The sequence below is a fragment of the Odontomachus brunneus genome, unplaced genomic scaffold (assembly GCF_010583005.1).
Source record: "Odontomachus brunneus isolate Ranch 3 - 2012 unplaced genomic scaffold, Obru_v1 Obru_scaffold_177, whole genome shotgun sequence".
Taxonomy (NCBI): domain Eukaryota; kingdom Metazoa; phylum Arthropoda; class Insecta; order Hymenoptera; family Formicidae; genus Odontomachus; species Odontomachus brunneus.
The window spans coordinates 143117-158762 of NW_022639627.1; the positions used below are offsets into that span (position 1 = coordinate 143117).

At 41.2% G+C, this 15646-nt stretch overlaps 2 protein-coding genes across 20 annotated transcripts in view; one reads left to right on the forward strand and one right to left on the reverse strand.

Annotated features, from left to right (window-relative positions):
• Positions 1–3001: 3001 nt before the first annotated feature.
• LOC116851543 (methionine-R-sulfoxide reductase B1) lies at positions 3002–8182 on the reverse strand. Of its 2 annotated transcripts, none has more exons than XM_032831039.1 (3): positions 7796–8182; positions 6380–6552; positions 3002–4156 (listed from the first exon to the last, which is right to left on the reverse strand). In XM_032831039.1, the coding sequence occupies exons 1-3, from the start codon at positions 7879–7881 to the stop codon at positions 3966–3968; spliced, it is 450 nt and encodes a 149-aa protein (XP_032686930.1). In that variant the 5' UTR covers positions 7882–8182; the 3' UTR covers positions 3002–3965. The 2 variants fall into 2 exon arrangements, with proteins under 2 accessions (XP_032686930.1, XP_032686931.1); XM_032831040.1 differs by having other exon boundaries at positions 3002–4120; positions 7796–8154.
• Positions 8183–9758: 1576 nt separating this feature from the next.
• LOC116851537 (phosphatidylinositol-binding clathrin assembly protein LAP) overlaps positions 9759–15646 on the forward strand; it is a 37618-nt gene continuing 31730 nt past the window's right edge. For 3 of the 18 annotated variants that reach the window (XM_032831026.1, XM_032831028.1, XM_032831027.1), the window contains exon 1: positions 9793–10713. In XM_032831026.1, coding sequence (XP_032686917.1) covers positions 10584–10713 — 130 coding nt within the window. In that variant the 5' untranslated portion in view covers positions 9793–10583. Of the gene's footprint in view, positions 10714–11244; positions 13171–15646 lie in introns of those variants that run through there. The other 15 variants (XM_032831017.1, XM_032831018.1, XM_032831021.1 and 12 more) reach the window with 12 other exon arrangements.

Below are 15646 nucleotides of genomic sequence, written 5' to 3' on the forward strand. Positions count from 1 at the left end.
GAGAGAGAGAGAGAGAGAGAGAGAGAGAGAGAGAGAGAAAGAGAGAGCGAGAGCGTGCAAGCTATTTGCGTCAACTTTCGAATCGATGGTGAAAGAAGAAAACAAAATATTGGGCTTTTTTTGAGCGAACATTCTAGCATTCCATTCCGGATGACACGCTAGATATATCGGGTTTTCTTCTTTTCCCTCTCGAATTTCGGAGGTTCGCAAGTGACACACAAGTAATTTTACTCGATGTTTCGATCTTAGCGTCTCGTGGGTGGCCGCTCGGTCGAATGGGTTTTTTTTATTATACATACATGTATAGAACTCGTATATAAATTAATATTAACTGAAATCTTGTGAGAATAAATACGATAGTTATATAAACCGAGAAAAATTAATACGATACACTTATATTGCATACGTGAAACGAGAAGGAAAAAAGGAAAAGGATGCCTGTATGTGTGTGTTTTGTGTACGCGCACACACACATGTACAAGCTGTCCCAAATAAAAAAGTTACATAAACATATCTTGTAAACGACACATTTTCATTAAATCCTCTTTCATTGAGTACCTTCAGAGTTATGAATCATGGAAAAATATGGTACAGAGTGAAAAGCTACAACAATTTGTAATAAAAACAACGATTTTAGTTAAAAAGTTCAGGATACATTTCGATGATAAACTTCTTTCAATTCATGCGTAACTTTCGTCTGAACCACTTTTCTTCGGGATGTGTTGTTTTCGAGATATCTTCATGTATTTTCTTATTTGGAACATCCTGTAATATACATGTAAAATTTGATAACGAGAAATTATATATGATCAAATGTATTCGCTCTACTCGATAATGAGTTCATTTTTCTTCTTTTATCACTTTTTTTGTAGTATCATCTTTTGAAAAGCCTGATTAGATTTTTATAATGTCTGATTGTACTCGACTGAGAGAGAGAAAACAGCTCAGATTTGTATCAACGCTTACGACCGAATTTAGAGCCGGAGTGCCGAAAGAATTAATGCTATTTACCTTTAAAGAATTATGAATGCGCGGTAGCTATGGCTGGTTAAGTGGATTACACCGAAGAAGAACAAGGATCTGTTCATTCGATGTTTGTGACTTTGGGACGAGTCAAATCAGCAGAAATCTACCGCAAAATACAAATTTCGTATAGCAACAGTTACTCTCGTGATGCAGTATTTTAAATACATTGCCATAATTTGTCGATTGATTCTCTATAGAATAAATTAATGAGATTTGCATCTGTCAGTATTCTCTAGGTTACTAATACTCCGCACTAATTCGTTCCGACGTCCGTCTCCGAATCGGTCGGATTGTAAGTTGACGTTAAGAGACATTAAGGACAAATTAATGTGCGCACGTCTTAGTATTAGCGAAGAAAAGGTATGACCATTGAGCTCTATCCTAATCGGGACGGCTATCGTAGATCATTACATCTTCTTTTCTAGTGTACTTTGGACCCTTTAGGCCCTTTCTGTTAGCTTGTCAACAGTGAATTTTAACTCCATTTAACTGTAATATAGAAAAAGCAAGATACGTGCAAGTATTCATTTCTCTAGTGTATTTCTGTAATGAATAATTAGTTGCTCTGTTCCAATATTAATCTTGCAAGTTTTTACTCAAAACTTCATACTCAAAACTTTTCTATAAGGTTTTTTAGTATAGTATTGTTTTACAAGATTATTTGGTATGATATACGTACTTTAATAGGTGGATAATATTGATATCTTATCGTTTGTGTGATATGAGAAACTATTATCTTATGTTATTTTAATTCGATTGGCACTTACCTGATGATCGCAACCTACTTTCGTCATGTGTAAAATAAAAGGCGAGCTGAACTCGATCGATGCTCATTCCAATTAGGATAGAGTTTAATGGATATAATTGCATAAAAAAAAGAAAAAAAGAAAAAACAAGCACAGAATAGTGCGACCCAGGGTTAAGATTGACGTTAAAGCGATCACAGGAGCATTATAAAGTGAGGTCCTGCATTTTCACAAATATCTTGGAGCGATAGAGCTTTGTCCTCCCGTTATACGTTGTTATGTTTCTTTACGACACTTATTATCAGCTAATCTTTAGCAGCTATTAATGTTAAATGGTTCTTACGTACGAATCAAGTCGCAGCCGCGAGATGCAAAGCTATCCGCGTGAAAGATCACTCGATCGATACTCGATCTCCGATTGAAAAGCACGTTAGTTAGTTAGCGTGTAGACGTATTCGCTGATACACCGAACCGGACGATGAGCAACACGTTGATCCTCTGTCGCGTAAACAAAAGTACAAAAAATTGTACCAAACATGCCTTATCGTAATAATAATAAGTGATGCATACGAAAGTACTTATTATTTTTGACATTAACAAGCGAATCGTGCAACGCGTATATAGCAAACGAGTATATGAGAGTTCCGAGAAAAAAAGCGGGCAGGCGAATTTTTCAATAAAAAGAAAAGAGAAAAAGAGACGAGGAGAAAAAGAGGAGGAGGTGAAGGGTGGAAGAGGAAGAGATAAAAATGCGGACAGCTTTGCATCCGTTTGCGCATCCACATCTCTTATAGTCGTTCCAGTCGCATTTAATTACTCGTGTAAACTCGCGCGTGTTATATATCGTCATTTTAGGTTTTTTTTTTCTTTAATAGGCTCCTAATACAGATCATATTAAGTATGTGTGTATGCATGTTTTTTGCTGCAGTGTTTTACGATGTTTTTGAAAATGCTTTGTGATCTCTCTTTGAATGGAAGAAGTAGGCCTAGTAATAAAGTCGCTATTTTACTGCAGAGATTGAAAACTTCGATTCTTCGAGCTTTCGTGAGAGACGAAGGTTCATCCGGCTTTAACTTTTATAAGAGAAACCGCGCGCTTGTCGCTTTTGGGTATCATTCGATGAAAATCTGGTCTCTCAGGAAGCATGTAATACTTTACCGCGCATGACGATAAATTTCAAAGCGAAGATACGCAAAACAAAAATGGGAGTAATGAATTGTAAAAATAATGCCTAGAACTTTACGTATATATTGTACTATAACACCTTTCAGTTTGTTTTGGAACGTTACAATATAAGGAAACATTTTATAACAAAGATATTCTTCCTTTCATATGAATTGTCCTTCCTGCTTAGCGGATGAAGAGGAGATTGCAAAATGATAATTATTACACACGTTTTCAGCCCTCACATTTAATATACATATTAAATTATAACTTATATATATATATTAAGAATATATTATTTCCATATTATATATATATATATATATATATATATATATATATATATATATATAAAATGTATTATATATGGCGTTTATATATTATTGGAAAAATAACATCTTTCAGTTATAAATTTTTTATCATTTTTCTGAGATTCTTTGAAGCAAACACGTGTAGATTGTTACGTGTTGTGATATGGATATATACATGTACATATGTAATATCGAGAGTACATAATAGCAAAGCATTCGAGAGAAATAACAACATCCGATGCATTTCGTCGCGTATGAAAAGTTGGTCGAAAATGTTATGTCTTCATGTAAATAGCATGTTTTATCACTTTTGCATAAAATGTAAAAAGGAACATTCGCGATATACGAAGATCATATACAAGTCATGTACATTGTTTACATTGTTTTAGTTGAACTATGATAAATTAAACGTGCATAAGCACGCGCACGCGAGAGGGAAAGAGACTGAAGAGAGGATATGACAGAAACCTTTGTTAGTATCGATAGCATTCACATCACATCGTGTGTCACAGATGACATTTAAACATTCTCTCTCTTTCTCATTCTCTCTCCGTAATGGTTCAGACTTTGCTTTCAGATGCCCCACTGGGTAACTCGGTGGTAACAATTGTTATTCTGTCCTTACAACGTCTAAATACAACGGAGACATTTCAATATCCATATAACAATTTCTTTGTAAATATGTAATGCAACAGTGGAGGAGAAAACGATAGTTTTTTATTGCGTGGACTTTTCCTCCGTTCCCGCCGGATGGAAGCTTATCGAGGCGGAATTGATGCAGAAGCGCTTCCTCGTAGGCTTCGGCCCGTCGTTGAACACGTGTCCCAGGTGCGCGTTGCACTTCGAACAGGTCACTTCGGTCCGCACCATATCTGGGTTTGCGATCAGCAGTAGTAGATTGCCGCCAACTGTACGCGTCGTTTTTTGCGACGCGATATTTGTTCATCGGTGTTTTTTTCAGTGGTGAGAGTGAAGTGGTTGGTTGGTGGTAGTAGTAGCGGAGTGGCAAAGGAGGGCGGAAGGAAAGAACAATAGAGTGTGACGATTAGACACGCCCTTCTCATAATGCATCTTACACATGACTTTTTATCGCTATAATAGAAGCCCTCTAAAGATCTTGTATCGAAAAGATCGAACTTAAAATAGCAGAGACCCGATCAAGTAAGAAATCAAGTGACAGAGGATATATATCTATATACGATACCAACAAGAACAACAGCAGGGAGATTTGTACATATATGAAGCTATTTTACTCGATAAATACTCCTGTGTCTCATACGAACTCGACATCGTTCCCGCTGTTAATCGTTATTGAATATGTTTGACATTCCTCGTGACTACCGCATTGTTTGTACAAAGTGATACATAGAAATAAATCTTTTTATACCAATCGTTTACTTTGCAATCTTATTTTATGGATACATTACGTGTGCAGTATCCTTTAATAACGACGCTGCGAGTTTGTATCTTTAGTTGTAAATATCGAAACGCACTCGCAAACAATTAGATGTCGTTGTTATCTCAATTGCCACTCTTGCCACAATACTATTATAACAATTAACAAACGTGAAAGCAGCGAAATTTAATTTGCATCGCAGATGTATGCCATTTCTAAAAGCAATATCTATTAAGAATTTGTAATCGTGACAGGAAAAAAAGTATCATTCGGCGCCTCTTGGCCACTTTGCAAGAATTCTAAGCCACATCAGTCGAGCGATTATTGAAAACCTCGTGTCTGCAAACACAACTGAACCAAATATTCTTGCTAGTCGTATTTCAACAGGTGTTTCATAATGTACAACCAGTAAAATTATTAGTCCAATATATAAAAAAGTGATAGAAGTCTAACACAATCACACTCTAAGCGAATACATGCAGGAATCGGGACAACGGGGTGTGTCAATGTTCAATGTAATGTACAATGTTATACTATGTACTACGTATATCGTAGAGCTACGTGTAAGCAAATTTACTCAGCAAATTTACTAAGGGAGACTCAGTTTTTCCTTATAAGGATTCTTGTAAAAAAACTAAAAAGATAATTTTAAATTTATACAATATACAGTTATATATAAAAAAGGAAAGAAATAGATGCAAGACTTTTGCATAAATTAATGATCGATATTACAACGAAATAAATCTCATTGAGTTAGACAAAAAGTCCGGTTTGATTGTTAAATGTAATATCAAAATTTTACTTAATAGACTTTTAATAATTCATCTATCACGTAATCATTGTCATCTTTAATTCTTTTGGCAGTATTTGTACACCTCTATTATAGTGGAAAGTATCTGATTTATCGTCAAAGACAGAAAATCGAACCAAACTTATTGACTGACACAATTGTGATATGTATATTTTTCTTTTGTAATATTTTTCAATACTGGGAAATATATATATATATATATATATATATATATATATATATATATATATATATATATTAAAAATGAAAGAGCATTTAAACGACAAAGATAGTTTAATGTCACTAAATATATGTAACAGCGTGTCCTAAGAATAGTAAGCAGATATGTTGTTAGAAAATTGATCTGACAAACTTTATGCTGTTACACGACTTCTCCCACATAATTCTATGATACATCTGCGTACTATTAAGGATTAATGCGATATCTGTTAAAGTGCGTACTATTTCGAGGATTGTGCAATATTTAATAATGTAAAATGCGAATGAGATATCTATAGTGCTATTCTAAGGACGCGAGCGTAATCACAAAAGATATAATAATTAGCCACAGTTATGCAAGAATGATCCAAGCCCAAGATTGTGATTTTTGAATTTTTATCAGTTTAACGGATAATCCATACGCGCGTTCTTCTACGTACAACAAAAAGAAATTCAAGCCTTATAGACGCCTAAAATTAATTAAAAATTTCCATTTTTCCTAGTTGCATTTTTTTAATCATTTCTTTAAGGGTTAAGTTTGTCAATAAACACCCTTAAAGAGAAGAAAATTCATCATGCTTGAATAATTATAAAGAACCTCAGTGTTATCTATACTTTTTAAATTGTGTATCAAATTTTCATCTTCATTTTTCTCGAAATGTACACGAGTCGGACCATTCTTGCACAACTACGGCTAATTGATAGCAGATTAAGTTAATTGCTTACCATGAGAGGCGTCTTTGGTAAGTTTAATGCGTCCCTGATCTAAAACTTCGTTGAATGCAGGCCAACCACATCCACTATCGTACTTCGTATCCGAGGAGAACAGTTCCTGATCGCACACGATGCAGGTGTACATTCCTTTTTCGTAAAATTTATTGTAGCAACCGGTGAATGGCCTGTACCGAATAAAATGTCGGATCAATTCAAGGTGTTAGCGACGCTCAAGGAAAGACTATGAACTCTCATTGACACACATAGTTTATTTTTAAATCCATTGGCCATGAGGCAGCTCAAAGCCAGGTTGCTATACGCTCTTGAAAAAAGTTATTTCGGTTATTCCTCGTCTAAGATTAAGTCACTCGATGTCGTCTGGTGTTTATATTGTGTGCAATTTGTGCGATCGATGGTAAGCGTGATATATTATTTTAAAACTATTAATGTTTCTAAATGTTTAAGAGAAAAGATTGTTTTAAGGCGTTTGCTAAAATGTACTTCTCATATCGATATTTGAGAGACGAAATAAGTATACGCAATGAGAAGGACAGAAAAGCAATTCAAAGAACGAAATTGCGCGCCTGACGAATGTATGAACATAACGTGAGACTCAAGATTTGGACAGAGCATTCCTGAGTGTCACGTAGCACGGTAAGTCAGATGCAAACCGGACGAATCTGACGGATCGGGTAAATATAGAGCGTAACGAACGACATCCGTCCGAGTCATCGATAAAATTAGAATAATTCGACGTTCTGTGTTATCACAGTTACGCAAGATTGTTACGCTTCGGTTGACTTCGGTTGCAAAATCAGCAGACATCGCAAACTGGAGCATCTACCACGACCGTTTTGCCTACCGCGATAAGCAAGCACTCTCATTGCTAAAAACCAATGTAAGAATTGCTTTTAAACATTCCGTAACACAGGAAACTTTCGAAAGATATATCGAAAATATATCGCATCGAGACATCAAATCGAAGATCGAGACTGAAATTTATTTGAATCGATTCAAGTTCCAGCCTAACTGTCGTGTGGTGTTCAAATCTGTTCGGATGTGATCTGTGATTTTTGTGGAAACTATCTTGGAATTATTAAGATACATCAGAGGTCATCTCTTGATCGGACAATGGCATTACCAAATTAATATAATACACGTCTGTTAACGTTGAGTGGCGTTGGGGCAGAGGCCTTATTAGGCGCCTGGAACCATATATTGAGAGAAAGAGAGAGAGAGAGTTCGGGTCGGCTGTCCCATGACCGAGATACGCGACGAAGTCGTTAACGACGATCGTCGTAGAAGTCGTTTTCGCGGAGCGAATGTACACACATGGGCAAGTAAAGCCGAATGGAACTCGAGAGAAATCAATCGTCGGTCCCGATGATCGAGTCCCGATTCGAGTTGGCGCCCTATCTGTCATCTCACCTTTCCGTGCCCTTTTCCTGCGTCACATGCCACTGGAGCGGCGACAGCCGCTTCTTCACTTCCTCCTTGTCGACCGCCGTCGTCATCCTCCTGATCGTGGCGAGCGTGAGTCGCAGAATCTTGAGGCGCTCGTCGATGACGGGTCCCGGCAAGTAGGTGAGACAAACGAACGTTGAGGAATGCCGGATTCTGGCGGGGAATGCGCGCGCCCGGGGCCGACGGGGAACTGTGCGGTGCTGAAGCGCAGCGGCCTCGGCGCGTTTTCGTCGGTCGGATGCCGCTCGCGTGCCACACGGCTCTCGTCGTCGTCACCGACTGAATCGCGCGACACTTGCGTCTCACGGGCGACTGTTCGCTGGCGCTCCAGTCACGTTCCAGCGCCGGCGCTTCTGGATCTACGTCGGTACAATGATCGTCGGGTAACCGATCGACTTGTTAGCTTCTGCACGTAGCGACGACATACCGCGAACGCTTGCCCCGTCGGGCGCAAAGATTCGTCCAGATGGATTTGCGTAAACTGCAATTTACGCGTAATGCGCGAAAAGTCGACCAATCATGCGTCCAACTTCGAATATCGCCGTGTCGCTGCGCCACGTTCAGGTTGAACGCGCGATTGGTCGACTTTTGGCGCATATGTGGCGCACTTCCGTGTGAATACCCAGCTAGAAATGATTTGTCGATCGACATCGATTTCATGATTTCGATTTCGTTTCGACATTGATCGATGAGTCATTTCTCGCTGGGTATGAACTCTTGAAAACGAACTTGGTCAGCTGGCGCACGGAGGGTGATTCTTTGCTGAAAATGTTGTAACATCGCACTGTAAGTACAGTCATCGACGATCGGTCAACGTTTTTCATTATCCTATCAATGGCTCCGTTCAACAAGCAAGCGCGTGAATTCACTGTCGTCGATCTTTGACAGTATTTGTTGATGATAGCGCACGATATATATACACACAAGGTCTTTATTCTGAAGTCTCTTTTGTAGATAAGAGCCTCTAAATGTCACACTTAGAGGTGTTTTTATCGATAAAAGAGAGTACAGAATAAGGGATCAACTCACATAGAAAAAGCACGGTGAGATCAAAATGATATTAAAATGACTAAAAAGCTCACTTTTCAACCACAATTTGATCATTTTCTCGTCATTTTAATGTTATTATTTCTTGTTTTACTTGAAAGCATCCTAATTGATGCTGGGAAGCATCCTAATTGATGAATATAAATTTTGATATTTTATTAAGCTTCTTGCGATTTTCTGCTACGTGTGCATATTATATAAGATTAAAAATCGTAGTACCAGTAAATCTTGTTACAATATGTTAAGGTATATATTATCTGTTCTGAAGCGATTTACACTGCAATAAATTGGAGTGAAACATAATATATTTGTCTCACTGTAACTTATTGCATCAGTATATATTGGTTCAGAAAGTTCTTTGAAAAAGAACAGCCCTTGTGTCTGGTGTGGTTCGATTTTCAATCGGTAAACTCGATCTCGAGTGTAGTTTTAAGTTAGCAATGGTAGATGGCACATTTTAGCGAAACTTGCTGGAAAGTCGTGACGCGAGCGACATAGGGAAAGATACGAAGTGCGCGAACACACATCTCAATTTCCTCCGCCCTACGAAATCTCACGGAATCAAATGTCGCGCAGGACCCTACGTGTCATTGCGCAATAAAGAATTGTCAGATGAACAATTTGCAGAAAAGTCTCCGGGGTAGGCGTCGCGAATGCTCCAAGAGGCTGTGAAATTTTGGAGAAATGCCTCATGTTGGTAGCTCCTGACGAACGTCAAGACTTCACGGCACACTCTCAATCGATGATCGAGCGGCCTGAAGTAAGTAGCGCTACCGAGGTCGCTCGTGGGCCGAGAGGGCCGATCGATAAACACTAGCCGATAAACAAAATACGGCAATTCGAACGGGCGCTGTTAATTCGCATTCTGAGCAAGAAAGCCGCGCATAGGCCGCACTCTCACGGTTCTCCTCGCTGCTCGTGGACCTCGATCGCGTTGACGGTTCGGCGTGACGTCACAGCGGGCGCCGAGTATTCGCGACGGGTGCTCGGCGATTGGTCGTCTGGCCGGCTCGGCGCGCATAGTTGGCGGTCGCGCAAGGGAAGCGGAAGGGGAAGCGCCGTCGGCACCGAGCGCCGCCATCTTGACAGACAGAAAGAGCCTGCTGTCCGCCGCTATCCGCTAACCGCGAGCCGTCGTCGTGCCGTCCCAGCTGAGCCGTTAACGCTGTTAGCGCGAGCTGCCTGAGCTCCGCTGTGTTGGTGATCTCGCGTAGGATCCGCGGCGACGTTCGCGCGGCGCGAACGCAGCTGAACCGGCTGAGGCGGAGGCGAAGGCGGAGGACGAGGAGGAGAGAGAGGTATCGGAGGGCCGGAAAAGCACAGCGGTCGCGCGTCGAGCGATATCGGGGAGAGAACGGTACGTCGTCACGGGCGCCTCGCGCGGTGCGCCTCGTCTCGGCTCTCGCGGATCCGCTGTTCGCGTCGTGTCGTGCTCTGTGCTACCGTGGCGTGTCGGATCGGTGTGAAGTTGCACCAGTGCCCCGTAACCGCCGTGTTCTCGCGTTCTCCGGTCGGCCGACTCGTCCGTTCTCTCGCTCGTCGCGTTCGTCGTGCACGTATCGCCGCGGTGCACGCGGTGCGATAGGTAACACCGAGGGTTGGGACTTTCTCTCTCGATATCGTGCCCGCTCGTCTGTCGACTGGGAGAATCCGTGACGTTGTGGACGTAACTGCTGTTGGCTAGTACTACTGACAGCGGGACAGTATGGCGGGACAGACGATCAACGACAGGCTGTTGGCCGCGAGGCACAGCATCGCCGGTCAGGGCCTTGCTAAATCCGTCTGTAAGGCCACCACGGAGGAGATGATCGGACCCAAGAAGAAGCATCTCGACTGTAAGTAAGAAATAGAGTACATCTGACACTTAACAGAACGTCATAGTTCGCTTCGCCGCGGCGCGCGAAGCCTTTTCTCCTCTCGATGGCTCGCGGTCGTTCTCGCCTTTTCGCCATCGTGACGTTATTTCCCGGGTTAGTCGGGGGCTCATTGTCCAGCCGTAAGATTGTCGATGGCCGAAATGGACGGACATCTCGACCTGACGCGCCCATAGATTCCGATCGCGCGATATCCCGTTCGCAAACCGGCGCGATCTCGTCGGCGAACGCACGCCCGAGCGAGTGACAGCGCGAAGAAAGCAGCAAGGAAATCGCGAGTTCGCGAGCGCGCGCGCGGCGAGCGAGTCGCTCACCTTTTCTATCCGCCTGCCTCCCGTTGCGAAAGGCGAACGAGTCACTCGCTGTGTTGGTTTCGCTTCGTCCAATGTACACTGCTTCCCTCGAATCCTGCGAGTCGGCTTTTTCATCGCTTAAATTTTTCTTTGTGTGTGATTACGAAAGTGAGAGAGAGAGAGAGAGAGAGAGAGAGAGAGAGAGAGAGAGAGGGAGAGAAAGGAGGGGGGAGATAAAATGTTCTCTTGGAAATACATATTTTTTGTCGATTTGTTGGTCATCATTAGATTTTCATTATATTTTTTCGCAATTCAAAATACATTTGAGTTTGTTTATGCAAATCTCGAAGAAGCAATCGATACATGAGGGTCGTTTGACGAAAATAGAGTCACGAGAAATTGCATGACGTAATAATAACCACAGCCACAACCAACATCACGAGAATCATGCGCGGCTCCCTTGAGGAAGAATCTAGGGTCTGTCTTTTGTGACTTTTTGCTCGACGCATTTAGCTTCTTGGAGTCGAATGAGAATATATTCGGATTCGAGGATGAAAGGGTAAAGAGGGAAATCGTAGAGATTGAATGAGAGTAACAGTGTCTTGTCGTCTTTTTTTCCAGTTACGTTTACCATCTGCTTCTTCCAACTTTTAAGTGTGTACTTGGCAGTTAGTAGAAGGAAGACGAAGAAAGTAAGAAATCGTCGAGAGTGCAACGGAGAAGGAGAAAGACAGGTCTCGCTTCACGCATATTCGATTTCCGCAGAAGGCCCTCCTTCGATTCGCGCGATCGCAGATTAGCAAGTTTTGTCCGAGCACCGAAGAGAGCATTCCGGGCGTACATTATAGAAAAATAGGAGTGGAAAGAGAATTAGAAGGATAAGAAAGATAGGAAAGAAAACAAGTAAAGAGCGTTTCTCAAGAGATAAAATTTTATAAAGGAAGCAAAGTGTCCTTTGATATAATCGCCATCGTCTCTTCAACAATGATAACATTTTCAGATTACTTTGCATATGCAAAGACAATGTTTCAGTGTAAAACGCAGAAGAAGGTATGAAAACGCGGTTGAAAATTATAGCAGTCGCGGGTCGTTGATCTGCATAATCGCCGAAGAAGATTTCTCTGTTTAAAGCTTACTGCTCATGAAATAGAGATAGCTGCGATAAACAGAATGTACTGAAATTCGCACGATTTATGCGAGTCCTGTGAGAATTTTCATTCAGTTGACTTCCATTACAAATCCATGAGAGTTCGATTCAGTGCCACCTGGAATGACTTCAAGTCCAATATACTTGGAGCATACACCGCGTACACTAAAATATATTTTATGCCACGTAGTCCGATTATATTCGTAACATGAATTATACGAAAGAAGGAAAATCGTAGGAAAATTGCACACATTATTACGAGCAGGATTCGTCGAATTTATGTATATTTGCAGGTAATGACAACATGCTTTAACTGTGTTCAGTTTATACGTATCTTATAGTATACATTGCCGTATTTAGAATCAATGGACGAAGATCTCGAGTGTGAAGAATTTCCAAGGTGATGAATCTTTCAGTAGTGGTTATTAATCATATGATCATTTAGTGTGTGTGTGTGTGTGTGTGAGAGAGAAAGAGAGAGAAAGATTACGTATCGCTGGTGATTTCCTTCCGTTGTCGTACTGCGGGCGAATCGTGTCGAGACGAGTGACAGCGGACTTGATAGTCGAGTTGTTTCCCTCTCTCTCTTTCTGACTCTCTTGATAAAATTTCTGGATTGTAAGTTCTATGATTCTTTTTGTAAAGCACTGCGTGTATGTATGTATATTATACGCGAGCATCACGGAGTTCATTCGAATTTATGAGTCTGCTCCAATTTGGATAAACACATCTCGGCATTTTTCATATCAAGCATGATAATCAGTTCAACCTTCCGGCTGCTTATCGCCGCGTGTCTCCTTCACGTCTCCAGATACAAACGTCTGTGTTCGCGATGAGACAATATTTAGTGTCGAGTCTTTGTGATTGTCTCGGTAGCTGCTCGTCGTGGATTTCTATCAGCTCGATTTCAGATCGATTGTTATTAAGAAACGTGACGCAAAGTGTGAGTCTCGCGCCGTTACTCGACAATGTGTGCAGGTGAGACGTAAGATCGGGCACTCTTCGTCACTTTCGATGAAATTATCGCGACCTCAGTCGAGATTTTCGTGTCTTCGTGTGACTTTGCAATTTGCGATTATTAATTGCATGTATCGAGGTATCGTCTATTGTCCTCGTTACATACATTTCCCTTGATTTGTCGATTACTTTACTCGCAATACGATACACAGCGCAACGTCATATTACTCTCTGAGTTTCTTAGAACGAAATTTCACTCGAAAAGTGGAATGACCACCGAGTGACTCGAATTGAAATGATTTTCCACTGGTACAGAGTGAATTCCTCACTCCAAGCGGTCGAGTGAATACTTTCACTCGAAACAGTCAGTTCACTCGGAGAGTCAGTCCGATGGTACATTCCAGCGCCGGAGGAATATGTTCATTCTAATCGATGTTCAACACTCGCTTATACAGGGTGTTTCTTAACTTCCACCCACGAAGCATATAGCGTTATTCCTTATGAAAAATTAAATCGAAAAGTCCTGAGTCATTTTTATCTTTGATGTTTAATTAAGCAGACATTCTTTAATAAATTCCAGCAAATCCGCGCCGTCCTTTAGAAATATACACATGTCTGAATGTTGCGCCGCTGCGTTCACGCACACTACCAGGCGCGCAGCTCACAGACGTCACTTCTAAAGAACGGCGCGGATTTGCTGGAATTTATTAAAGAATATCTGCTTCGTTAAGCATCAAAGACAAAAATGGTTCAGGACTTTTCGATTCAATTTTTCATAAGGAATAACGCTTCGTGGACGGAGGTTAAGAAACACCCTGTATATGGAGTCAGAATTCGCTCTGAGCTTGAGCGAAACCTTCACTCTTGCGGCTTCGAGCGGCACTATTTTCGCTACCTGTCTACCCACTTCGAGTGAGGATAACCGCCATTGTTCATTCGTTTTGAATGAGATTCCACTGTAAGGAATTTCGAGAGTGGGAAAGACGATTTTGTCAGGCGTCAGAGATTCTCTTGACCTCTCCTCGTTGGCCACGGCGGATTAATGTTCCCGCGCACGATTCTGTGCGTCGCAAATATACAAATCGCGTCAGGATGCACCGGACGAACGTGTGTCACGTCGTGGACACGACGACGAGAGAGGACGTGCTCTCCGAAAGCCGGTGTGCAGCCGTTCGATCCTCGTCGGTCTGGCTGATTCTGTGAAGCCGACACTCGCGAAAGCTCACTGCCTACGGCCGATCAATAATTTCAACGGGGCGACGAACGTTACGTGTCGTACTGTGCGGCGCGCTGTACGAAAATCGCTGTGATACCGCCACGTTCTTTTCACGCCGAACCGACGGAGATCGCGAATCGATCGGATTTCGCAAGCGAGAACGAGCTCTGCGCTTATGCAAGGAGGATCATCGTCGCGATTGACATGACGCAGCTCGTGATTCCGTCTGCGTGCAAAACGGAAAATTGGATTCGTCACATTTATGTAGACTTCAACCCTCTGAATTTTCTCCGCGATTTATTCGCGATGCGAATGTCGTCTCACCTGACATTGGTTATTTCTTCTCGCGTTTATCCTGAAGGTGAAAATACGCTATCTCCTGAAGGTGTACCAGATGAAAGCGCCTGGATACGTTGTGTATCTGATCCTGGATATTGTTGTGCATTGGTTTTCAGATAGGAATATTTAGCTTTCAACATGAAATCTTGAATATTTTTGTTGCTTTAGTCCTTAAATATGAACATTAAAATTTGCAACATAAAATATATAAACGTTCTTTATAAAGAAAATTCTTCTGAAAACTCTATACGTAACATGAGCTCTTTCGTTAAAATTTTCTTCAAAAATAACGTTCTGAAATAAACACAAACATATATTTCACTATATATTTGAAACACATGTATTTTACTATTTGTTCCATGTTGAAAATTTAAATATTCGTATTCAAAGACTCTCTCTCTCTCTCTAAAGCAATAAGAATAGCCAGGATTTGGCACTTTTGCCTTGCATGCCGTGAAACGAAATATGCCCCAAAACGCGAACAAGCTTTCTTGTTGAATACTCAATACCTCATGAACATCCGGTTACTTATATTCATTGCGAGCGCAGCAACACGCGATCTGACAAAAGCGTTGAACACAATTCGCACGAGATTCCATTTTGCGTGATACACTTAGAAAATCTCATTGCGCCTCACGTACACGTGTCGCGCGAGAAATTTCCGCGGAAATCTGTGAGGATTTTCTCTGGCGACGCATCTCAGTTAACTCGCGACTGAGTTAATTAAAGCGCATCGCGGACGTCTGTTAATCTCCCTGTGTTGTTCGCGCTCTCACCGTGGCTTCTCGTTGCGAATCGAACGCTGATCTGCAACAGCTAGCGTTGTTCATTAAATTTTATATATATATATATATAATATATATATAAAATGTTATATATATATATATATATATATATATATATATATATATATATATATATATATATATATATAGAGTGTCA

What these genes read in the sequence shown, in the direction of transcription:
- LOC116851543 (XM_032831039.1), bottom strand. Translation starts at nt 7,881, where the DNA reads ATGACGACGGCGGTCGACAAGGAGGAAGTGAAGAAGCGGCTGTCGCCG. An exon ending in CAGGAAAAGGGCACGGAAAG is followed by an intron (nt 6,553 to 7,795) that starts GTGAGATGACAG and finishes TATTCGGTACAG; the next exon opens with GCCATTCACCGGTTGCTACA. An exon ending in TACCAAAGACGCCTCTCATG is followed by an intron (nt 4,157 to 6,379) that starts GTAAGCAATTAA and finishes CGACGCGTACAG; the next exon opens with TTGGCGGCAATCTACTACTG.